Here is a 25,836-nt window from a genome sequence, read left to right as displayed (position 1 = left end):
GTTCAGGTGGTGATGTTGAGGAGTGTGTTTGCTGTGTTCAGGTGGTGATTGAGGGAGTGTGTTTGCTGTGTTCAGGTGGTGATTGAGGGTGTGTGTTTGCTGTGTTCAGGTGGTGATTGAGGGTGTGTGTTTGCTGTGTTCAGGTGGTGATTGAGGGTGTGTGTTTGCTGTGTTCAGGTGGTGATTGAGGGAGTGTATTTGCTGTGTTCAGGTGGTGATTGAGGGTGTGTGTTTGCTGTGTTCAGGTGGTGATTGAGGGAGTGTGTTTGCTGTGTTCAGGTGGTGATTGAGGGAGTGTGTTTGCTGTGTTCAGGTGGTGATTGAGGGAGTGTGTTTGCTGTGTTCAGGTGGTGATTGAGGGAGTGTGTTTGCTGTGTTCAGGTGGTGATTGAGGGAGTGTGTTTGCTGTGTTCAGGTGGTGATTGAGGGAGTGTGTTTGCTGTGTTCAGGTGGTGATTGAGGGAGTGTGTTTGCTGTGTTCAGGTGGTGATTGAGGGTGTGTGTTTGCTGTGTTCAGGTGGTTATGTTGAGGGAGTTTGTTTGCTGTGTTCAGGTGGTGATTGAGGGAGTGTGTTTGCTGTGTTTAGGTGGTGATTGAGGGAGTGTGTTTGCTGTGTTCAGGTCGTGATTGAGGGAGTGTGTTTGCTGTGTTCAGGTGGTGATGTTGAGGTGTGTGTTTGCTGTGTTCAGGTGGTGATTGAGGGAGTGTGTTTGCTGTGTTCAGGTGGTGATTGACGGAGTGTGTTTGCTGTGTTCAGGTGGTGATTGAGGGAGTGTGTTTGCTGTGTTCAGGTGGCGATTGAGATAGTGTGTTTGCTGTGTTCAGGTGGCGATTGAGGGAGTGTGTTTGCTGTGTTCAGGTGGCGATTGAGGGAGTGTGTTTGCTGTGTTCAGGTGGTGATTGAGGGAGTGTGTTTGCTGTGTTCAGGTGGCGATTGAGGGAGTGTGTTTGCTGTGTTCAGGTGGTGATTGAGGGAGTGTGTTTGCTGTGTTCAGGTGGTGATTGAGGGAGTGTGTTTGCTGTGTTCAGGTGGTAATTGAGGAAGTGTGTTTGCTGTGTTCAGGTGGTGATTGAGGGAGTGTGTTTGCTGTGTTCAGGTGGTGATTGAGGGAGTGTGTTTGCTGTGTTTAGGTGGTGATTGAGGGAGTGTGTTTGCTGTGTTCAGGTGGTGATTGAGGGAGTGTGTTTGCTGTGTTCAGGTGGCGATTGAGATAGTGTGTTTGCTGTGTTCAGGTGGCGATTGAGGGAGTGTGTTTGCTGTGTTCAGGTGGCGATTGAGGGAGTGTGTTTGCTGTGTTCAGGTGGTGATTGAGGGAGTGGGCGACCGGAGGAGCGCAGGTCACGTTGCTGTGGACAACATCAAGATCCTGGATGGGCTCAGCCTGGAGGACTGTAAGGGTGAGTGTGGCTAGAATCATGTCCTGCTCTCTCTCCTCCCACGCTGGAACCATCTGGCGGATGACCGTGTAGCCAGTAGTATCTCCTCTCCTGTGTTGTGGGCCACTCTAAAGGGCGTTCTTTTCTTCTTCTCTTCCTCCAGACATCACGCCTACGCTCCCCCCGACCGAGATCTTCATCCTGCGTGAGTAGTTCAGACTGGAGTGTCCTTGGGGGTGGGGGTGTGTGTACATGTGTGCCTGTGTATATGTGTGTGTATGTGTGTACTGTTTAATGAGTGTGTGTGTGTGTGCACATATGGTTCACGTTCCATATGTGCATATACACAGACGTGCGTGTGTGTATACTTGCGTGTGCATACCGCACGTGTGTGTATACGTGTGTTTGCCTGTGTGTGTGTGTGTGTATGTGTGTTACCTCGTCTACACCCCCGCAGCTGTCTAACCATCCCCCCCTCCCCTCTCCAGCTATGGACACTTACGCCCAGGAGACCAATGAGCTTGGGGGTCCGGGCAACATGCTGAAGACCCTGGACCCCATCCTCATCACCATCATCGCCATGAGCGCACTGGGGGTGTTCCTTGGGGCCATCTGCGGGGTGGTGCTGTACTGCGCCTGTTCTCAGGGCAGCATGACGGAGAGGAATTTGTCGGCGCTGGAGAACTACAACTTTGAGCTGGTGGACGGAGTCAAGCTAAAGAAAGACAAGCTGAACACACAGAATACTTATTCGGAAGCGTGAGCTCAAGAACCCATCCTCTGAGAGAACGTGTGAGCGCGAAGCAGCCAATCAGATGGAGGGACATGGCCTCGTGGAGGGTGGGAGGTTGAATGAGACTGACTGAGTGGAGATTTTCTCAGGAGCTGCAGTGAGAGAAAGCTAACTGTAGGGGGCACTGTGTATAAAATATATGTACAGCAAAAAAAAATATTGTTTTGTTTTGTAAGTTTTGCGTGCTTTGTTTTTTTGTGTGTGTAATCAGATGCTGGTGTTGAGACCAATTAAGATGAAAGTATTTATCTTTTTTTTTATTCCTCTGAAAATCATTTTTTTTTTTTTTCCATTTTGTTTTCCTTGTTTCATGGAAAGAAATTAACGTGAACATTTCGATTCCCTATCCTGCCGTGTGGCTGTTAAGCTGGCTATGTGACGTATGTGTGTGTGTGTGTGTATGGATGTATATACATGTTTATGTGTGTGTGTCTGTGTCAGATGTCTGTATGTGTGTGTGTGTATGCATGTGTGTAAGTCTTATTTGTTTGTGTGTCGTGTGTGTGCGTGTGTGTGTCTTCATCAGTGTGTGTGTGTCTGTCCTGTGTGTGTGTGTGTCATGCGTCATTGTGTGTGAGTGTGTGCTTCATTCCTGTGTGTGTGTGTGTGTGTGTGTGTGTGTGTGTGTGTGTGTGTGTGTGCCTGCACACAGGAGAGGTGGCCTCAGACCTGTGTCTAGCGCCAACAGTGCCTTTCCTCAACATTTCTGTTGCCTTTCCATCTCCTTCTGTTCTCTTCACAGCAGTAGTTAGGTGTCAGCCAACAGAGGCCGAGGGCCAGGATTTCACACCATCCCTCCACAGCACCACACATCCAACTTATTGTACATAGGTTTTAATATATTCAAGCGCCCTTTTGATATAGAAAATGACCCGATGTTGCAGTATCCTTTCTTCGCGCTCGTGTCATATACAGTGGTGTCTGGCTGTCATCACGTGATAGGCTACAGTACTTGTGTTCCTGCTTCTTATTGGTGCTCTGACAACGCTGCCTGAAACGGGATTCTAACATCTTCAAAAGATTGTGTTGTATATTAAACCAGGATTACATTTCTACTTCAGGAGGTGGTTTCAGGCTAGTGTCCAGAATGTAACTGAAATATTTTGTGGTTTCAATCAGTTTTGTCAATCATAGAAAGAGGAAAAAACTACATTTTCAGTCACTGGAACCTGAATTTGACACGATATCCTGGATTGTCTCAACTGTGTTCATGCACCCACGGCATCATGGGAAATGTAGCTATTTTCCTACAAGGAGAATACAGAGGACAACATTGCCACTGAAGAATCAAACAGCATATAACGAACAGAGACTAAATCGCTGCTTCTTCTAACCACCACCGCCATAAGAACATGGCGTGAATGAAACTGGATTTGAACCCTGATCACTAGGGTCCCATATGACTAAGACCGCGCCAGAGCTAAAGGCTAAGCTAACTTTGTCTCTTCCAGGAGTCCCGTCTGAGATTCAAACACTGATCATGTTGCCTGGGAGACGGTGAGGAGTGGTGAGCAAGGTCATAGAGATGACGATGTGCAGTAGAGCTTAAATCTTTAAAGTAGCAAGGATGTGTACTGTATATACCATGACAACCCCCAGAATCAATGGATATCAAATGTACGTTTTTTTTTCTTTGTTTGACCTGTGTTTTGTTTCTTTTAAAATCGGTAGAAAGGGTTTGGTTGTCCTGGTGATAGCTCCTTGGTGCTGGTCGTTACTGGATACGGGTCTGGTGTTGCCGACGTGGTCTCAATTAAGAAAGGATATGGCAGCATTAGATGTGAAAACAATGTTGCACTGATATATTTAAAAGTTATATGTGTTTTATGATAGTGATTTATGAAAAAAAAACTGAAAGATAAAGAAAGTGAGAGAACGAGAAGGAAAGAGGGATGAGACAGTGTTCAGGCGTTTTATAGGCTATGGTTTCAGAGGAAATGATATCATTCTGAAATGTAAAATTTCCAGAGATGTTTTTCATTCTTGAAAAAAGCTATACGTGCGGTCTCTCTTGCGTAGTATTTGATTTACTTGGTATCTTATCTTATCACCTTGTGTTTTAGTACCGTCAACGCTGTATGTGCCATTGTTTTTTCTACAAAAGAAAAACGTTTATTTTCAATACTGCTTCTGTAATCTTGCTGTCTCGGATATATAAAAAAACAAAAACAATGAAACGAGGTGTATTAAGTGAGGCCTTAATGACTGAAGTAATGGTTCATCTTTTGACTCGTCCCGCTAGCTTCCAAGACCTATCCACTATCTCTGTTGTTACAGACCCTGATCACTCTGACTACTACATTCCAAAGAATTGGATCAAATAAATGTTTGAATAAAACATTTAATCTCTCACCTCTTCTCCATTTTAGGCTTTTACCCTACATTAAACACCAGAGGGCAGTGTTGTGATGTTTCAGTTACCGAAGTATAGTAAGTAAGTAAGTAAGACTTTATTTATATAGCACATTTCATACAAGAATTGCAGCTCAAGGTGCTTTACATAAAATCAATAAAAACAATAATACAAGTGATAAACAATTCAAACAAAAATAAAAATCCCAATAAGATCTCTGTTCAAGAGAGAAACCAACTTTAAACATGCATCTTAAAAGTAACAATAATATAATTAATAAAAGTAGGAAAACCCTTTTGAGATAAAATTACTTAAATGCTTCGGTAAAAAGGTAGGTTTTAAGCTGTCTTTTAAAAATGTCTAGAGTGTTTGCTTCCCTAATATTTATGGGTAATTTGTTCCATAGTTTTGGGGCGTAATTGACAAAGGCCGAATCACCAATCTTCTTATGACTGCTTCTGGTGACCTCTAATAGGCCTGCATTTGATGATCGCAGTGTTCTAGCTGGTGTGTAGTTTATAAAGGAGTTAGCAATGTAGCTAGGTCCTTGTCCGTGTAGAGCTTTGTATGTGAGGAAAAGGACCTTAAAGTCAATTCTGAAGGTAACAGGGAGCCAGTGTAAAGTAGCTAGGACAGGACTAATGTGTTCTCTCCTTTTAGTTTTGGTTAATAATCTAGCTGCAGAATTTTGAATGAGCTGTAGTCTTTCAGTGGTTTTCTTGGGAATACCAGTGAAAAGTGCGTTACAGTAGTCCAGCCGGCTGGATATAAAAGCATGAATTAACTTCTCTGCATCATTTTGGTTTATGAATGGTCGTACCTTTGCTATATTCCTCAGGTGAAAGAAAGCTGTTTTGGTCACTTTATTAATGTGAGAGTTGAAATTCAAATCTGAGTCCAGGATTACACCGAGACTCGTCACCTCTGGTTTAACCCTCGTGCTGCCTTCGGGTCACATGACCCAAAGGTTCATAACGAACCACCGTTGTGTTTACCCGATTTTACCCAATACAAAAACAAATTAAAATAATTTTCTTTTAACCTTTGCAATGTGGGGGGTCTGAGACAGCCCAACGGTTAAAAGAATATGCTTCACTTTGTCTTTGTATGCGGTAAATTTGTCGCAATACGAAGGTGGGTCACAATGACTGATGGGTCAGAATGACCCGAAGATAACACAAGGGTTAAGACAGGGGGTTAAACCTCCAAGATTCTTAAGTATAGAACAACACTACACTCAACAGAACAAACCAAGATACATTTTGACACTTTAATGTTATATACAGTAGGCCTGTTATGCTGTGACACTGGATCTCAGTTATGGATGTATTTCAATTCCAGGTGCATCTCAATTATGGGTGCATCTACATTCAGTGTAGAATTTGTTACGGCGGTTGCTGAGTCGTAGACCAACATGGTAACAAAAGGTTAGCGAGGTTTGCAAACACAGCCGCAAACCACACGATAGGCCTACAGTTCAGTGCCCGTTTCTTTCACAGCAGGGGATCACTGTTTACGGCAGTTTATGAATAGTTCTGATGTGTTGCCTAGCTCTGCAAGTGTGCACTATTAGCCTACTTGCAGAAAGTGTAAACTGTGAAACTTTTCAAACCGTAAAACGGTGAGTTTTGGAAACCACAAACACCACTTCCTACCTCATAGTAGCCAAGCATAAATTCCACACATAACTTAGCTACCAATTTAGAAATATGCGTCTCTCTTTGTAAATATGTATACATACACTAAAATGTAGCCTACGTTTATGCAGTTTATACATTTCAAACTTCAAAATAAATTACATTATAGTTCGATATGCTCTCCGTTTGGTCTTAGTTGGACCAAATATATTTGGAAAGGCTCAATACGACTTAGTCTTTTAAAGGATTCAATGCAGAATATCATGCATTGGAATGGACAAATTCACCTATTTAGCACTTTTAAGACACGGAGCTTCGCTATAGATTTGCTGGTTAGCATATCTCGTAGTCTGCAGCACTTATTATTCAGCCTTGACGTGTTCAAAGTCTTTCCTGGTGAAGTCATGTAGGCATGTAGACCTGCAGTGCCATTAAAATAAATGATCTTGAGGATGATGACATCATCCCTGCTTCCTCCAGCCACGATACGTTTGCACAGCCGCTTTGAGATCACAAGCCATACAGCAGGCTATACGCGTGCACTTAGCTCATTTCTGACTTTGACGCTTTGCATGCAGTGCATACCTATTAAAGCTATGAAGTGGATGTTCTAGCTATATGGTATTGTACTAGTGCTATTACTTGTAAAGTCTATAGATTACTCTCAGCCGCCCTGGACTGCTTTAAAATCACAAATGCATCATTTGAAGGGTTGAAACAGTTTCCGTTCTGCACGCAGGAAGCAAACCTGGGTTTGACCGGTGATATATAGTTTGGAAAGCTATGATTCAAATCATACTCAAAGTAAGACAGTAGAAATGCTGTAAGTGCGTGTGTAGGTCAGTGTGTGCGGACACACATATGCATGCATGAGTTTGTGTGTATACACTTAATTCACTGTCTTATCAGGTCTGCATTACGCAAAACATTAGTCATCATGATCAGTTACAACTCTTATCAACAGCTCCGGCCGGAAGTTAATCAGACATGTCTATGTACAGCATCACTGTCACAAAATACACACCACACTCCTCTGAGCAATAGATATTGTTTCTAAGGAAAGCCTTAGTGCTTGAGGTTTCCATCCTCATGATTCAGTTCACCATCATGAGTCCTCTGTGTCTGTGACACATGCTCGTCTGTCTGTCTGTCTGTCGCTCTCTCTCTCTCTCTCTCTCTCTCTCTCTCTCTCTCTCTCTCTCTCTCTCTCTGTGCCTGTCTCTCTCTCTGTGTCTGTTTCTATCTATCTCTCACCCAGTGTGTGTATGTTTTTCCATCTTTATCTACCTCAAACCAGTGTATAGCCTACTAATGTGTAGTGTATGTGTGTGTGCGTGTTTGAGTGTGTTTGTGATTGTGTGAGCCAACTAATTGTTTCCGGGGCAGTTATCAAGCTTACCATCCTTATCAAAAGTAAGACACAGGACAAGTTCGTTTCTGATTTCGAGCCCTCCAAGTGCATTTGGCATTTCCGGTGTGGGCGGGTCCAGATTGGGAGAGGGGGAGGACTCTCGTCACCCACTTTTTTGAAGGAAAAAGACTCGCCTCGAGACAACTTTAACGTGCGGGCGAGCTGGACTCTGTGCCCAAGTTTGGTTTTCAAGGCTCGCCTTTTGTCGAAATCTGTTCGTTTTTTTTTCAATTTTCATTCTTCCGGACGTTCTTTTAAAAGGATACAACATCACACCATTGATACGCTGAAGTGTTTGTCTTGCTGAAAAAAAGTAGTAGAAGTAGCGGACTTGCCCCAATTTCGTCGGCGTGTCAAAATTGTTTTTTCCTAAGAAGAGATATTTTGTCGCCGCAAATGTTACTCTGAATCCTCTAACAAGGATAAACGAGAAAAGGCTTTGCCAAGGTAGGTCACTCGTCATTTATTTAACCCAGTGTTGCTACTGTAATGTTCAGAGTATTTGACAAAGGGCATAAGAAATTCTGTACGAGCAACTTTGGGTGGGGATATCTCGCAGGCGAGACGATGAGTGAGATTACGTTCTGTGTCAGTTCAATTTACTCTTTACAAAAATATTTGTTCCTATTTTTTGTTATAATGATATAAGTTTACGAAATCTTAACGGCTAGGTAGTGATGCATTGTAAGGCTCATGGCTGAAAGGTGATCATTAGTCCAGCTGTCCACTTTAGGCTATGAAGACCGGGATAGGCCTTGTTCGGTGGTCCTGTTGGGGAGTTTAATGGAGTCTTTGTACATCTCTCAAGCAGTCTGAGAGTCTGTCACAACCAAGCTTGTGTCTACGAAAGACCGATCACATCTGTATGTTTGAAGGCCCCACGTTATAACAAGCCAAACGCTCGTTGCACCCTATTGTTCATGTTGAAATCTCTGTGCCCCCCCCCTCCCCCCACAGTAATTTTGTTTCGCAAAAGATAAAGTTGTCAAATAACTGGTAAATATAGTCCAGTGTATCTACTTTAATACGAGCCAGAATGATCTCAAATTGTAACTTTTACAGGGGAACAGGACACAATTCAGATTGTGTCCTGTTCAGATACTGGCCAAGGAGGTCAAAAGATGTTATTCACGTCTAGCATAGCCATTAAAAGACTTAAACATCAGTGTGCGCAAAAAAAGGAAATACGCATTGAATTTGACTTCTGTTTAAGATATATGTCGCCTGTAGGCCTACCCCTGCGTCTGGAGCATTGCCATTGCGTAAACATGTAGACCTAGCCCTAGCATGATGAATCCTGTCTACGATGTATTTCCTGTTAGAACTGCATCGCTCCAGGCTGAATTTTTCCTCTAGAAACTCACAGGCCAGATCGGGCATGCTTGTTGAACAATTTGGCAAAACTGCACTGTTAAGATTTTGAGTCATGATTGCGATATATATATATACATGTAGACAAAGTCCTAATTCGGCCATAGTGTAGTTGAAATGATTAGTCGTATGTTTGGGCTTTTCATATCCCAAACTTAAACTGCATCAACATAGTAGGTCAAGTGTTAATCCCTGACTCTTTGATCTCTTTCGCATGCACACACACACACACACAGTGCTTATTACACTCTTCAGTGTAGGTTTCATAATAACAGCCTGTACAGAGACTATAGGCTGGATATGGTACGAGGTGGTCTCCAACTTTACGTGAATCACTTCCCTTAGCAACTCTGTTATGGCTTGGTAACAATGGGTCAGCGCTAGCTAGGAGAGTCCAGGCAAGCCTATTGTGCTGATTAGTCAGTGCGTCCGACCCTGAAGTTGTCCTCCTCACTCGACACTCCACCTTCCTCTTCTGCCTTCGATCGGTGACTCATGGTTTACAGGTACAGCATGAGAGCAGTGTTGACAATAAGTGGTCCTTCTAAAAAGGGGTGTTGGTGACTCATGACTCATTCGGCCTCTCTGGGCTGTTTGTGTGGAGGGGTGGGAAGGTCTGGAACATGTTGGGGGTTTATTAGTTTGGAATGTGTTGTCTCATTCTCTGAGCAAGGACAGGCTGAGATCAGTGACTCTTGAGAGGAGGAACATGGATGTTGGGGGGGAAGAAACTGAGTCACAGAATGAGAAGCACAAGCTGATTCCTCCTGAGGGTTTTCTGGACTGGAAGAATGACTTCAGATTTCACAAGTGAAATGTTGGGATGTGTGTTGAATGAGGGATATCGTACGCTGTCAGCAAGAAGACGGTCGGACTGAAAGTATCCTGTGTGAAAAATTGTCAGACATTCCAACTCTCAGCCTGGGTTTCCTTTTTTCAAAGTGTAGCGTTTGTTTGTATGAAAAAAGGGGGGGGGGGGTTCCCTTCCGTATCCATCTACAGCCTGGTAGCCAGTCAACACAGGCTCCACAGCACAGTTAATTAAGGAAATGGACGCCACCATGCCCTTCTGGGCTGTTAGGGGAGCTAATGGACAGAGGAGGAGGAGGGAGGGAAGATTTAATGGAAGGACTCTGACTTACACTAGCAGGTGGGGGTGGGGGGAAGGGTGTTCAGAATCTCTTCTGGACAGACAGCCGCAACAATGCAGTCCTGTGTTTTGTAAGCGCTCTCATCTCATTAGTCTTGTGTCGTCAAACGTCAAAGAGCTGCCTGATGGTTGTTTGGTCTCTGGGTCTGGTGTGTGTGTGTGTGTGTGTTTATTCTCCGTGCAAAAGTCTTAGGAAAAATTTAAAAAGTCAAGAAAAAATGCATGGAAATATTTAACTAAAATGCTCCCAACAGTGCACTTTTAAAGTGCCACACAAATACAAAACAAGAAATATTTAAGATATATTTGTCAAAAAATCTTGGGTTCTTAAGACTTCTGCACTAAGGCTTCTATATTATATAGATTGGTATGCAAGCTGGCTGGCATGTGGTCAAAGAAGAAATGAGCTGACACAAGATGTATATTCTGCATGAAGAGAGCTAAGGAAACATAATGCGAGCGAGCTAGGTAGGTGAGACGCTTGCTAGAAGACTTTGGAGGCTTGTCGGTTGTGGCTATCTTATCGCTTTTCTCTGATGATGTTGTGGTGCACCGCTGTGGGGGGGGGGGGGGTGTATCTGATACTGAGCCTCAGAGCTGGAGCCTGAGAAACCAGGCCTGTACAGCTCCTTCCTCATGTAGGGTGCAGTCAACTGTGCATCCAGAAAGAGTATCTTAGACCAGCAAAACATCAGCAAGCCCACATTTCTCAATGGCCAGGGTGATGAAAAATGGTCCGCAAGCAATAGAAGAGTGATCACTGGCTGATCGCAGGTCATGTCTGTCGTCATAGTTACCGTTTTCAGAATCAAGATGGCCGTGTTGATGGTTGTAACTGCTGCTCCTTGTGTGGCTGCACCTTGGGTACATATCACACTTGTTGTTTTGCTGTTTGAGTTGTAGTACTGTGGGGCCATATGTGATGGATACTGTGCAAAATCACCACGATGAAATGTAGTCTAAACTACAGTTGCTCTTCTCGCAAAAGCGCTACAGAATGTTGTGCTGCTTAACCACCGAACTCTTGAGTCTTGTCTCTCAGGGATTTCGAGGGTGGTATTTGATCTCCATGTTTTTAAAACGTGAGTTGTGACAAGTCAGTCCTGTAATTAATCGACTTGCTCTCATGTGAAACTCCTGGTTTTGAGTGTGTCTGAAACTTTTTTCACAAGGGGAAAATCCCACGATGGATGCAAAGCTTTGTCTACACCAACACCGAGGAGAATTCGAGTTGTAAAGATATCAGGTACTTCGATGCCTTTTCTATGAGAAGGATATGCTAATACAATCCTATGGCTTTCTCTGCACACTTAAAACGTTTCTACGAGAGTGTCAAAAACGCTGGTGGGCAGAGCATGAACACAAGCATTTCTCTAGACAACTAGACCTGTCTTGGGTGGAATGTTTGGTGAATTTACATGACAGAGCCATGCTCCATGCTTGTGTCTCCAAGGCGTGCTCTCAGGCTGTTAAATCAAACCCTCGGAGCAAACTGTCCACCGCTTACAACATGCTGCCGACCGTGGAGCGGATTAAGTCACCTTTGACCCCCCCTAGACTGTGACTTGTGGCGGAAACCATGGGGTTGGACGGAAGAGATTGTTGGAATTCAGAAGGATCCTGTTGCTTAAGTTGGGTAGGAACATGTTTCTTTGGTAAATTGCGTTTGAAAATGTTTCTTGTTGTTATTTCAGTCAGTAATTCTTTTGCTATCTGGAAATACAGAGCTGAAGGGAGTTTTGTACCAGGAGAAACACTGAGGTCGGTATTTACACAGCGACTGCGAGAATGAAAGGTTGTTGTGCCAACTGCAGAGGCTACAGCTGCAGAGACTGACTGCTTCTCCTGCAGAACGTGACCATACAAAGCCATGATTAGGGCCTGGCTTATTCACACTTCTATAAATATTAGGCTCTGGCACATTTCACAAAAGCATCTATCCACACTCTTTGAGTCCATCTCTGAAAGTTGAAGTCTTGTCTGAAACTTGAGGTACAACAGTACCACAAGGTTTTATAAACAAGTTTTAGTGTCACCATTTGAAAACAAGTTCCCCTTTTTTGTCTTTGTTCACAATCCACTTACATTTAGTCATTTAGCAGATGCTCTTATCCAGAGCGGACGTCTGTCGTCACTCTCCAAGCGGTCATGACTGAATCTGCTGTGCTGAGATCACAAACTGTTTCCTGTGACTCACAGCTGGGGGTGCAACTGATATCTCCTCCCTCATATACTGGCTCTGGGCCAGCCTGGGTCATGGTTTCCCATGAAGAAAGAGGGAGAGGGAGGATTTTCCCAACCGCCGACTGGGAAAGACCGTCCAGCTGCATGACACATTGGAGCATGTTACATTGTCATTTAGCAGACGCTCTTATCCAGAGCGACTTACAGTAAGTACAGGGACATTCCCCCCGAGGCAGGTAGGGTGAAGTGCCTTGCCCAAGGACACAACGTCATTTGGCATGGCCGGGAATCGAACCAACAACCTTCTGATTTAATAGCCCGACTCCCTAACCGCTCAGCCATCTGACCCCCAGCATGTTGGAAACATCCAACTCCTAGTTGTCCATTTGAGATGTTATCTTTTTTTCAATGTGCTCTTCAGTCAGTTGACCTCATCGCAACCGCTCTCTGTTCTAATCAACATGGCACAGTCCAATGCGGTTTCACCGTTCCAGTTTCATCTTGCTGTAGTGTCAGTTAGCTAAACATCTGTTTGGTTCCTACACCTCTCCTCCCTGGCGACTTATCAGTTCAGGGGTCTTGGAAGAGAGGGAGAAGTTGCGTTGACGATGTTTGGTCCTGGGGGTCTGTTTAACTACAGATAGCCCCCTGTGGGTAACTGTCAGTTTGAACAACGGAAGGGGGTTGGATAAGTTATTTTGTCCTGGGAGTTTTTCCTTGTCTTCCTTGAGAGTTTAGGTTGGTTTGGGCGCAGTTCTGTGATTTGTATGTGAGGCCCTCTGTGACATTGCTTGTAGAAAGGTCCATACAAATATATTTGATTTTGACCGGTGAACTCCCCTTTAGTTTAGTGCCCCGTACAGAAGATACCCTGAGCTGTTAACAAAGATGGAAGCTAAGGAATGTTGGGAGGAGTCTTCATGTTGAGAGACTGGAATTGCAGTTGGTGTGGGGTACGACATCTTCCAACTGCTGTCTCCTCATGAATCTTTTTGTAAGTTAGATTCAATTCTGAAAGCTTTTGGATAAGTTTGACATGGTCGTTTTGTATGCTTTAAACGTGGTTAGCGATGGCTAGCAGGCCTAGCCGCCCTGCATGGTGTTTTCTGTGGTGCAGGCTGTTCTCAGTCCATGCTCCTCCAACTGATCCTGTACGAATGTACTTTACGCCACCCAAGTTGATAGTAAATTTGATCAAATAAATAGGGTAAATTGTCATTGATTGGTCATTGTTCTGTGTGAACTGAATGTGCTGTCTTAAACAAATATTGGCTTGAAATTACAAAACAATTATTTAATACCTTTTTTTTTTTTACATTACATTACATTATGGTGGTTTTGCTGCGTTTATCGTTCAAAGGCGTGTCGCTCGCACGCTCGCACGTTTTCCTAGTCAGGACAAGTTAACACATCCCAATATGGCTCTTTCAGAACACGAGCTGGTGCTCGTCAGGGTTGTTTCATCGTCTTAATAAAGAGCAACTCGGCTTTAAACACTGTTTATCTTACCGGGGAGGGTAGTGGTCATGGTCCACATTCTCCAAGTGTCTCAGAGTCGCTCTGATCCCGGATCAGCGGTCTGCTCACAGAGCCATGTTCAAACAGACCAATCTGATCCCGGATCAGCTTTCCCCGTCGTGCTGATCTGGGAGGGGCTTCACAGGAAGTGTGTCATTGGGGGAGGACAGAGGGGGGAGGCATGTAGCTGCCTGACCAAATAGGGGAGCAGACACACACACACACATGCTTATCTCTTTCTTCTAGGGAGCTGTGTTCTTGTCTAGATCTGTGTATAGACTTTATACTCTATACTATATACTCTATACTATAGAAGATCAACAATCATGGCTGTTTTTCAGGTGTTGTCATACAGACTATAGCACCAGACCTGAAGATTTGAGATGCTTCATAAGGTTGCGTGGACATAAACAATCTTCCCTGTGAATTAGTTATATATTATTTGGCTTGATTTTTATCTTGATTTTATTTATTTTTTGGGGGGTGCTTTCCTCTTGTATGTACAGTAGATGTCCTGACATCACATCCTGCTTTTTATTCATTAGAAGGCAAGTTCACTAGGGTCAGAGATTCAAAAGTAAACTGTGAAAGTGGTCTATTGTGAAGGTGAAATTCAGTTTTGCACACAACAAAAACGTGTTAAACCCCATTGTGCTTGTGATGTAACCAACAAAGAAAAGAGGTGACTTTACCACATGTGTCTTACAGGAAAGCCTGTATGTAAATACTCTGTGTACCACACCTCTTTCACACTTCAGTTCACATTCTCAGCTGATCAGCGGGTCTCCTCAGCGCAGAAAGATCTGAAAAGACACGATCGTCGTCTTCTCTCAGTGAGTGCAGTCGTTCATCGCTCAGTTATTTGATTCTTTTGTCCCGTTCCAGATGGATCTGAGGGTCTTGTGTGTGGCAGCGTTACTGGGTGTCTTCTCCTGCCGTGCACAACAAGGTAAGGTCTTGCTATTCTCACACAACTATATGATTTCTTCCATTCTGATGCTTAAAATATAAGAGTCCTCACTCCGTATTTACCAAAACAACTAGTCTTGTACCACTTGTAGAACTATGTATATATACTATGTACATATGTATGTGCTGTGTGTATATAGTTTATACTACAGTGTGACTTATAGTTCAGGAGGAAGCAATGCTGTCTCTGTGGTATCGACCCACCCTGAAACCTTCAGCACAGCCCAACTGTCAAACTGGATGACTCGGAAGAAATATAACTGAATAGATCTGCGAAATAGCCTAGTTTTATTTCTGTATTTTTATGACGTCTACATTTTCGAGGACGAAACTCACAGAATGTGTTGACTGTCTTTCAGAGGGCAGTGACTGCATCAAGGCCAATGCCCAGTCGTGTGGGGAATGCATCCAAGTCTCTGAGAAATGTGGATGGTGCACAGATGCCGTGAGTTACCGTTCACAACTCCAGAATCAGAATCAGAATTCGGTTTATTCGCCATGTATGTTATACAAACACGGAATTTACTGTGGCAGGGAGGTGCAAACACTAAACATATACGAATCTTAAATTAAGTAAAGGTACAGAAGTGTCCATTCAAACTGTTTCGTCCATGTCTCCTGATTTTCATCCACAAAGTGCTTACAGTAGCTTTATTTTGATTGTAAAGACAAGTTGGTACTTTACATGAAATTCTAGGGTACATTTATGCAAGCACTGCCGACAGAGAAGATTGAAAGGAAATACATGATTCATATAACAGCTTACATAGGTAGGAAACAGCTTCCTGACATTTCTAGACTTCTCTTTATCCGAAATCAACACGGAAGGAACAACTAGGATGCCTGTTAGGCAGCTCTTTTGTTCTTGCAAGTGTTCCAGTTCCTTAAAGGAACACTTATTTGGAACACAAAAACGTCTAGTCACTCATGTCCAGTGCCCGTTCCAACCCTGGTAAACTGTTCTGTATGAGAAGAGCAAGAAGGCCTCTCGTCCGAGCTCAGTGTCTATGTTAAAGAATGTGGTCTGAGAGTGATTTTTATTTTGACTAGTCACATTGTCTTCCAGAGAAGACCTGCCTTGTGAGGCATCATGTGCATCTAATCTATGCTCATAAGGAGTTGTGTTGGTCACCTGTTACTTCATCATTACTTATAGAGTAGACTAGATTGTTGGAAGCTGGTTTGCATTAGTGACGCTAAATTCAGCTCTCCTGTAGAGAATCCATCAGCATACACACACACACACACACACACAATCCTGAGTAACAGTTGACAGGCACAAGGCCACACCTGTTCATGGGTGCTTTATGCTGTTTATGTATATTATGCAGTTCCTACAAAGTCTTGTTGAAAATTAAACCAATAAACATACTTTTTTTAGATGTTAAATTGAGTCGCTCCCATCGCTCAAACCTTTTGCTGTTTCGTTGCAGACCTTCCTGAAGCAGGGAGAGTCCAAATCTGCTCGCTGTGACGACCTGGAGTCCTTGATCAAAAAAGGCTGCGTGCTTGCCAAGATCGAAAATCCCCGGGGAGTGACGACCATCGTCACCGACAAGCCCGTCACCAACCGAGTCAACAAGGACACGTCTGTGAAGATGGACACCAACCAGATCACCCAGATCCAGCCCCAGAAGCTCTCTCTCCAGCTGCGCTCTGGTACGCTCGCTCACTCCTCAGACCCCGGGGACACTCAGGCCAAATAGTGTCCTAGGGCCAAATACTGTCCTACCTCACGTCACAATGCCGTTCCGAAGCAAGGACACGTCCGTCGCTATGCCAACCTTAAATTCCAGCTCCACCCTGTTCCTGGGGGGCTGCCTTCCTGTCGTTTTCTGCCCCAACCCTAATCTAGCACACCTGTTGAATCAGGTTATTTAGGACTGGGTTCGGAGCAGACACGTACAGGTACACCTCCAGAAGCAGGATTAGGGACGTTAGGCCGTGGACTGCATAGCAGATGCTACTGAAAGGAGTACTGCTTCAAGTAGCTTGGGATGACACGTGCACAAATTTGGTCATTCAGACCAAAGATTTTCGTCACCCATCTTGAAGGAAAGAACATGCATCACAATATAAGCTGTTACAAGTTCGTGATTTTTTGTTGGCTGACGTAGTTAGCGACACATTTTTTTATTTTGTATTTATTTTTTTTCCCCCAACATTACCACACATGAAGTTGATGACAGGGTCTTGAACCGTCCAATGAGAGCGTCCGTTCATGAACTCTGTTCTTGCTGTCACCAGGTGAGCCCCAGACCTTCGCTCTGAAGTTCAAGCGTGCGGAGGATTACCCCATCGACCTCTACTACCTCATGGACCTGTCCTACTCCATGAAGGACGATCTGGACAACGTCAAGAACCTGGGAACCGCCCTCATGAACGAAATGAAAGAGATCACCTCGGACTTCAGGATCGGTGAGAAATCTGTCCGTTATGTCAGTCGGTCGCGTCAGAACAGAAGGAGTGGTATTTAAGGATCCAAACCATTCACTAATGAGAAACACACAAACACAAACAACACTAAATCACCTAACACCAAAACGTGAAGCCAACACTATACCATGAAAGTACATACATATAGGGGGAAGGGTATATTTGGATGAAAGCCTTATTTAAAAAGGATCACGTTCTCTACGCTCCAGGCTTCGGCTCGTTCGTGGAGAAGACGGTGATGCCGTACATCAGCACCACCCCGGCCAGGCTCCTGAACCCGTGCACCAGCAACCAGAACTGCACCAGCCCTTTCAGCTACAAGAACGTGCTGAGGCTCACCAAGAAGGGCGAGGAGTTCAACAAGCTGGTCAGCGAGCAGCAGATCTCCGGCAACCTGGACTCCCCTGAGGGGGGCTTCGACGCCATCATGCAGGTGGCCGTCTGTGGGGTGAGTCACATGGGGAGGCGGGCGGCCACGCCGCAGGCAGCCTCGTCACAGGCGGCCAGAGCTCGTTAGTGAGCTTATATACTAATGTGAAACCGCGTCATGTGAAGTTGTCGTCGACGGAGTTGGGTTTTTAAACAAGCCGTCTCCTCCTCCTTGCCCTCCTCATCTTCCTCCTCCTCACCCTCTTCCTCCTCCTCCTCACCCTCCTCTTCCTCCTCGCAGGACCAGATAGGCTGGAGGAACGTCACTCGTCTGCTGGTGTTCTCCACCGACGCTGGCTTCCACTTCGCTGGAGACGGCAAGCTAGGTGGCATCGTCCTTCCCAACGACGGGAAGTGTCACATGGAGAACAACATGTACACCATGAGCCACTACTACGTAGGTGCTTCACGTGCCTCTGTCTTGTGATGTTTACACGCTACTACATTTGTGTTTTCATACATATGGGCCATACAAATACAATTGTATTTGAGTTGACGCCAGTTTGTTTCACGTTTTGTACCCAGAGCCACAATGGACAGCTTGTGTTCCTTTGTATGTGAAGTATGCTGTTATTGTTTTGACTTACAACACTGGTTCACCTTGTTCATCCACAGGACTATCCTTCGATAGCCCATCTGGTTCAGAAGCTCAGCGATAACAACATTCAGACTATTTTTGCTGTTACTGAAGAATTCCAGCCTGTTTACAAGGTGTGTGTGTGTGTGTGTGGCGGTTGTGTGTGTGTGTGTGTGTGTGTGTGTGTGGCGGTTGTGTGTGTGTGGCGGTTGTGGTTCATGCTTCAGTCCCAAGTTAAACATTTAAGTCATGTTTGATCTCACCCTCTTATAGGAACTGAAAAACCTCATTCCCAAGTCCGCCGTGGGAACTCTGTCCTCAAACTCCAGCAACGTGATCAAACTCATCATCGACGCTTACAACGTCAGTCGGTTGGCTACGTTTGCATTTGAACATTGATTCATTTAGTAGACTCTTCTATCCACAGTGTTGTTTATCTGCTGTTTATCTGCAGCAGATAAACAAGGACAGTATTAAGGCCTTGTCGTTTAGTACTGACTAGTCGGACCACCCCTGTCGCCTTCACACATTTACATATTTCCTCGTTTGTGTCTGTTAGACACAAACGAGGCAGAAGGCTGCGGTCCATCAGGACCAATACCTCACGCCACAAAAACAGTTTCTTCCCTTCCGCTGTTGGCCTTTTCAACAAGGCCAAGGGACCACACTGACTCTAATGACTTCCTACTTAAAACACACTGCTTTTTGCACTGCATTACAAAATTGTATCTTGTACATTTGTATTTTTTGTATTTTTATATTGTAATTTACGGCAACTTATATTTTATTGTATATTTAATTCTATTCTAATCCTACTTAGTACTGCTAGTTTATGTACCCTTAGTATAGATAGTCCACATATTTAAATTTTAGGTCCCTATATGTTTATTGTATGCACCTTCCTGCCAAAGCAAATTCCTTGTCTGTGCAAACTTTCATGGCGAATAAATCCCATTCTGATTCTAGTCTCTGTCGTCTGAAGTGATCCTGGAGAACAGCAAGCTGCCGGAGGGGGTCTCCATACAGTTCAAGTCCATCTGCAAGAACGGAGTTGTGGGCACAGGGGAGGACGGCAGGAAATGCTCCAACATCTCCATCGGCGACGAGGTAAGGCTACGGCAAACAGCCGCCACACACACACACCCGGCTTCGGATGTGTCGTCGAGAGAAGCTTCCGTCTGTGCATTCCACCACACATGCGTTAAATCACAGAGGGGGGGGAAAAAAAGAGTTCAAGTGAGATGAAGATGCGTCCTCCTCCTCCTCCCAGGTCTCCTTTGAGATCGGCATCACCTCCACCAAGTGTCCGTCCCAGCCCAAACCAACCACCGTGAAGATCAGGCCCCTGGGATTCAACGAGGACGTGGAGATCGAGCTCAACTTCATATGCGAGTGCGAGTGCCACGACCACGGGGAGGCCAACAGCGTCAACTGCCACAACGGCAACGGCACCTTCGAGTGTGGAGCCTGCAGGTACAGTCCTCCTCCTGCCTTACACCTGACGCGTTGGATGAAAGCGGCTGCTAAGTGCGGCTGCTGTGTTGACGTATACTGCCCTTGAGCTGTATGCATCCCACATGCTAAGTTATCCTACCCCACCCTCACCCCACCCATCCTTCCTGTGCCCCACTCTTCGCTCCCTCCCTCTACCCTTCTCCACCCTCCTCTCCCTGACACCTTCCCCACCGCCCCTCCCTCCTCTCCCTGCCACCTTGTGTCTCAGGTGTAACGAGGGCAGGATTGGGCGTCTGTGTGAGTGCAGCACAGACGAGGTTAGGACGGACGACCTGGACGCCAACTGCCGCAAGGACAACGGCACGGACATCTGCAGCAACAACGGAGACTGCGTGTGCGGAACCTGCGAGTGCAAGAAGAGGGAGAACCCTGAGGAACGCTACAGCGGAAAGTTCTGCGAGTGTGACAACTTCAACTGTGACCGCTCCAACAACAAGCTGTGTGGAGGTAACGCTTCCTACTTGCCTGTTATTTGATTTATTTTTATGAAACAAAATATACAGCATATTGTCATACATGGTTTTTCAGTGGAGGATGTACAATACAAATGTTGGTTCTGGCAGTTGGTTTGATCTGTGTTTTGTTTCATCAGAAATAACTCATAGATTGATTTAATAGTGTTTATTGGCCCCAAAAAAGAAAATGACAGATAATACACAAAATTAGTCATGGTGCTATTAAAAATGCCTAAAGTAATAATCCAGAGTAAGGCAGGTCTCAGAGATGCATTGGTACCCTGAAGAGTAACCCCCCACGGTCTTCTGAGACCTGGCTCCACTCATCCATTCCAGATACGGCTATCGAGTCTATTTTTATTTTTTACTTTTCAACTGCACTGAGTCTGAGAGCTGCTACCTCAATTTCGTTGTACTTGTGCAATGACAAAGATTTTCTATTCTTCTCTCAGGACACGGCCGCTGTGAGTGCAGGATGTGCATCTGCGATGCTAACTACACCGGCAGCGCCTGCGACTGCTCCCTGGACACGTCCACCTGCCTGGCAGCCAACAAGCAGATCTGTAACGGCCGGGGGACCTGCGAGTGCGGCATCTGCAAGTGTACAGACCCCAAGTTCCAGGGCCCTACCTGCGAGACCTGCCCCACATGCCCTGGAGTCTGTACCGAGCACAAGTGAGCGAGAACCAGAGACACGGGGGGGATTGTATCCCCAACCAGGGTCCAGTGTTGTGTTTGTATTTATAACATTCCACTCGCAGCTGAGGATGAATATTATCCATCTCTGCTGCTTGTGTTAGATTTGTTGCTGGGGTTATTTATTTATTTTTTGGGGGGGGGGGTTATTTCTGCTGTGTATATATATACATTTTGTTATGCTGTTCTCAGATATTTTAGCAGTTTTTTTTAATCTTTTTATAAGGAGGTATATATTACGTTTGTGTGTGTGTGTCTCGTCCTTCCTTCCCCACAGGGACTGTGTGCAGTGCCGAGCCTTCGAGACCGGAGAGAAGAAGGACACCTGCGAGAGAGACTGCATGTACTTCAACATGATCCGCGTCAAGGACAAGCTGCCCCAGCCTGGGGACCAGAGCTACCCGCTGACCCACTGCAAGGAGCGCGACGCCAACGACTGCTGGTTCTACTTCACCTACGCCGTCAGGAACGACACCGTCAAGGAGGTGTACGTGGTGGAGACTCTCGGTGAGGGCTGGTGCTGCTAACCAGGGGCATTCTGGGATTATGAGTCACAAAGGAACTTTTTTTTTTGTGTGTGGTTAGTCACGTAAGACCTCTTGGAGTAAAGGCGAATGTGTTCCGGAATTGGATTGTTGATGTTGCTTTATATGGTGGAGTTTTTCCACCATTGACTGTCTTCACCCCTCTCTATGTGTCCGCCTCCTCCTCTCTCTGTCTCCGCCCCCTACCCAGAATGCCCGGCGGGCCCTGACATCATCCCCATCGTGGCGGGCGTGGTGGCGGGCATCGTGCTGATCGGTCTGGCCCTGCTGCTCATCTGGAAGCTGCTCATGATCATCCACGACCGCCGCGAGTTCGCCAAGTTCGAGAAGGAGAAGATGAACGCCAAGTGGGACACGGTACGTACAGGCGTCGTTTAGCGCCCGCCTGCTTGCCCGCGGCGAGGAAACGCTGATGAAACAAACGTACGTTTTGTAGGGGAGGCGAAGTGTTCTGACTTTGCCTCAGCCGTGCCAAAGTCTCGAGGTAGGAGATTCTGTCTTCAAAGGGTGATACACATCCTCATAAACATGATCAAGGGTTCGAGTAATCCTGCTTTGCTTACTTGGGTCAAACCGTAAGAAGATGAAGCATCAGTGGGGTCCGCACACACCAGGAAGGCTGACTGTTAGGCACGTGCGGTCTATATCCTTATCTCAGTTTCCACCTCATGTTTCCTCCAGCAGTTGAATCACAGGAACAGAGGCTGTAGGGACAGGGAGTGGCCTCAGCCTGGCCACGGTAGCAGTGCTGCCACACGTTGGTCAGACAGTGGAACTGCATGACCATATAAGGCAATAAAACAGAGAGAGAGCGCTTTCTGGGTCTCCAGGAGTCTCAGTCCTCCTCCAGCTCCAGTGTTGCGTGAGAGTCATAGGCATGGTATTCCAAGTTTTCAGTGGAGTGGTCTAGCTCTTGTGTTTGAAAGCAAGCATAGGTCAGGGAGGGGGAACTTAAATACAGAAGCCCTAGTCTCAAAACCAGTGGAAACAGCCTTTGGAGGTGAGAAATCTTAAAAAAGAAGAGTTTTTAACTCTTTCCTTTCTACTTCCTCATTTTGTTTCTTAAATTTCTTCCAACGGATTTTGTTGTGCTTGGTAACGTTTTTAAACTTTGGCAAAAGCCAGTAGCATCCTGTCATCTTTTCAATCTGCTTCCTTTCACAATCTGTTTCCTTTCCTCCCTGTCTGTCATTCCTCAAAAAACCCTGTCATCTGTCCCCAACGTAGCAAGAGAATCCCATTTACAAGAGCCCTATTAATAAGTTCCAGAATCCAAGCTATGAAAGCAAAGGCGCTGTGCTCTAATTCTGAAGTTTGTATTGCCTCCATCTTTCTCTCCTTCTGTTCTTGCATGCTCCTTTACCCTTTGGGACTGCTTCCTTGCCTGAGTTTTGCAACATTTTGTGAGTCAAATTTCCACCACACCCCATATGTCACAAAGGTGAATCTTCTTTAGAGATTGTTTTGTAGGTTTGTTTTCTTAAAAGGTCAAACTATTAGCCAATGAGGGATTTTATGGTCCAGAGTTTAAGCCCAAACGATGAGATTTAATATAACAAAAGGTGTATTTCACTGCATGTTGTGGTGGTGTTCATCTGTTTAAAACAGGGAGTCAGGTGGCTGAGCGGTGAGGGAATCGGGCTAGTAATCCGAGGGTTGCCAGTTCGATTCCCGGTCATGACAACTGACGTTGTGTCCTTGGGCAAGGCACTTCACCCTACTTGCCTCAGGGGAATTCCTATAACGGAACTTATGAACATTTAGTCATTTAGCAGACGCTCTTATCCAGAGCGACTTACAGTAAGTACAGGGACATTCTCCCCGAGGCAAGTAGGGTGAAGTGCCTTGCCCAAGGACACAACGTCATTTTTGCACAGCCGGGAATCGAACTGGCAACCTTCAGATTACTCCTGACTCCCATCATGGAAAACACAGTGTCTTCAGAATCGGCCTGCACTGAAAACAAATGAATGATAACCGGTGTTGTGCAGTGTGCTTTTTTTTTGAAGTGTTTCTAATAACACGACCCTCACAAGTGCTCACGTCTACCCTGAGCTGCTGACTCACTCGCCTGGTCTGTCTCCTGTCTCTTCCAGGGTGAGAACCCCATCTACAAGAGCGCCGTCACAACCGTGGTCAACCCAAAATACGAGGGCAAATGATGGAGAAGTTGTCCATGTCATTACAACACTGTATGCAAAAGAATATGGAAGGAGAGAAGAGGAAGTGGACGAAGGGAGGATGGAGGGCGGAGAGTGGAGGAGGGCAAAAGAGGAGAGGGAGGGTTATATTTTGTACGATCACTCTTGTTTGTTTTTGTAGTCACCAAATGATAGCAGTGCATTTTTTCCACTATTTCATTGTTTTACTAACGTTTGTATTTTTGTTTTTCTATGCATCATTTGTAATCTGTACAGTATGTATAAACTTGGGTTTTTATTCAGATTTGTTTTCTTTACATTTTAATTTTTTTTGGAACTTGAGAGAATGTTTTTGAACTGATTTTAATTTGTTGCCACAGGACTGGCTGTTTTATTAAAGGTCCAGTTGTGCCTTTTAGTTGAGTTTATGAAGCCATTTTGTTCTGTTGGTTGATGAGTTGTATGATGATTGGAGGACATATGTAGCGACAACTGGTGTTTGGGGACAGATTTGAATTGTGTACAGTAGCCTGTGTAAATACACGTACTAGTCACATAATAGGTCTGAAAGAGAAGGTATGTTTCTTTGTTAATCTGAACAATCAATTGAAATGTTTCTTTGTGTAGACAACGGATGTCACGAACATTAATGCATGCAAAGTTTTCAATGTAAAGATCCAGCAGGTTTAAAATGTTTAATTTTTAAAAGATCTCAGGTCCCTAATTCCTCATTACAAGCAATGCCAAATATACCAAACATAACTGCCTATCCAGAAACAAAATAAAAAGTGTTTTCCATGTTTTTTAGTCAAAGTGAATCCTGAAAAGGGGTTAATCTGGTCTCTTGTGAGTGAGACACAGGCTGTCTCCTTTGTTTCTAGTTTTCCCTTTCCTTGTAGTGCAGAGTACAGTGAACACATTCAGACATAAAGATCAGTGTTAAGGGGAAGATCGACGATCTTCGTTCAATTTCTAAAACTCCCACTTGAGCTTACAAATCACTTGTTTTTAAGTGCCTTTTTGTTTCAACACTTTCACATTTGCCGAACTCTATATGCCTGAATTGTATTTATTAAATAAAAACCCCAAACAAATTTCCCCAATATTGTTACATGTGTCGTGTGTTCTTACCTCAGGGGAAGGGTTTTGGAAAGCCAAGTACTGTTGTCGCCTCTGATAGTCTTACATTTACATTTAGTCATTTAGCAGACACTCTTATCCAGAGCGACTTACAGTAAGTACAGGGACATTCCCGCCGAGGAAAGTAGGGTGAAGTGCCTTGCCCAAGGACACAACATCATTTGACACGGCCAGGAATCGAACTGGCAACCTTCTGATTACTAGCCCGATTCCCTAACCACTCAGCCACCTGACTCCCTTATATAGTCTTATCAGTGTTTATGCCTTCAAACTCTCAGCTCACCTTCACGCCTCACACCTGAAGGCTCTCCGCGTAATCTTTTAGAGATGTGCTACACTTCACCCTCTTCTGGTAGTTTGTCAAATCCTCATACTTTCAGGATGTCCTGTGTTGAAACATCAAATGTGAAATGTTACGTTCCTATATGGACTGTTGGATATCTCTGTCAGTGAATGTCCTGGTAAGTGTGTGCCATACAGTATAGCAAGGCCTTCTGTTGGGAAACTGGAGAGTATTCTGACAGTGACATCGGGTCAACCAGCAGCATTCTAGTCTGTATCTGACAGTTAAAGAGGCTTACAGGCAGTTGTGGCAGCCAAATAGATTTAAATATATATATATTATTCTTATCTACAACCACTATACAGCATTCCAGAAAATTACAACTCAGTCTACATTTTATCTAAGAACATGTAATTTGTTCTAAGAAGGAACAGTTGGCCCACAGGCAGTAAAGGTTTTCGGCTCCAAGGGATTTGGTATTCAAAAGACCATAGGAATAGTGGATGGGTGTGTGTCAGTAAAATATCTCGAGAAATATGATCACAAGGGAACCAAGTAGTGAAATTGTTCCTTCCTTGCTTTCATTTTGTGAGTTGTGCTTGCGTTCCTCCACTTATCAAATACCTCGATATGGTGTCTCAAAAGATATCCCATATATTTTGTTTGTGTTATTTCTGTTGAAAAATATCAACATTACCGCAGTAGCCTACTTTACAAACTGTTAAAACGTCTGCATTTGGTTGATGAGCTCATGAAGTCTACTCTCCTTGCTCCCTACAGGTGATTGGTGACATCCGCCGCCCAATCACACACCGTCTTCCATGTCAAAGTTGTTAGCCATCTCGCTAGACAACC

The 25,836-nt window shown here is 44.8% G+C and overlaps 2 protein-coding genes across 2 annotated transcripts in view; both read left to right on the top strand.

The window, feature by feature from the left end:
* nrp1b (neuropilin 1b) overlaps positions 1-4,069 on the top strand; it is a 39,047-nt gene extending 34,978 nt beyond the window's left edge. Inside the window, exons 15-17 of the mRNA XM_062480507.1 lie at positions 1,303-1,399; positions 1,542-1,583; positions 1,867-4,069. Of these exons, the coding sequence (XP_062336491.1) occupies positions 1,303-1,399; positions 1,542-1,583; positions 1,867-2,141 (414 nt within the window). The 3' untranslated portion in view covers positions 2,142-4,069. The remainder of the gene's footprint in view (positions 1-1,302; positions 1,400-1,541; positions 1,584-1,866) is intronic.
* A 3,630-nt stretch (positions 4,070-7,699) lies between these two features.
* On the top strand, positions 7,700-24,661 carry LOC134035941 (integrin beta-1-like). The gene is made up of 16 exons (XM_062480509.1): positions 7,700-8,019; positions 14,681-14,744; positions 15,124-15,209; positions 16,198-16,423; positions 17,012-17,182; positions 17,410-17,648; positions 17,871-18,026; positions 18,245-18,340; positions 18,480-18,569; positions 19,173-19,313; positions 19,477-19,679; positions 19,930-20,168; positions 20,629-20,851; positions 21,150-21,379; positions 21,608-21,774; positions 23,514-24,661. Exons 2-16 carry the CDS (start codon positions 14,681-14,683, stop codon positions 23,577-23,579), a joined length of 2,397 nt encoding a protein of 798 aa, XP_062336493.1. The 5' UTR covers positions 7,700-8,019; the 3' UTR covers positions 23,580-24,661.
* The last annotated feature ends 1,175 nt before the right edge of the window (positions 24,662-25,836 follow it).

The sequence above is a fragment of the Osmerus eperlanus genome, chromosome 16 (assembly GCF_963692335.1).
Source record: "Osmerus eperlanus chromosome 16, fOsmEpe2.1, whole genome shotgun sequence".
Taxonomy (NCBI): Eukaryota; Metazoa; Chordata; class Actinopteri; order Osmeriformes; family Osmeridae; genus Osmerus; species Osmerus eperlanus.
This window is presented reverse-complemented; position numbering and strand designations above follow the sequence as displayed.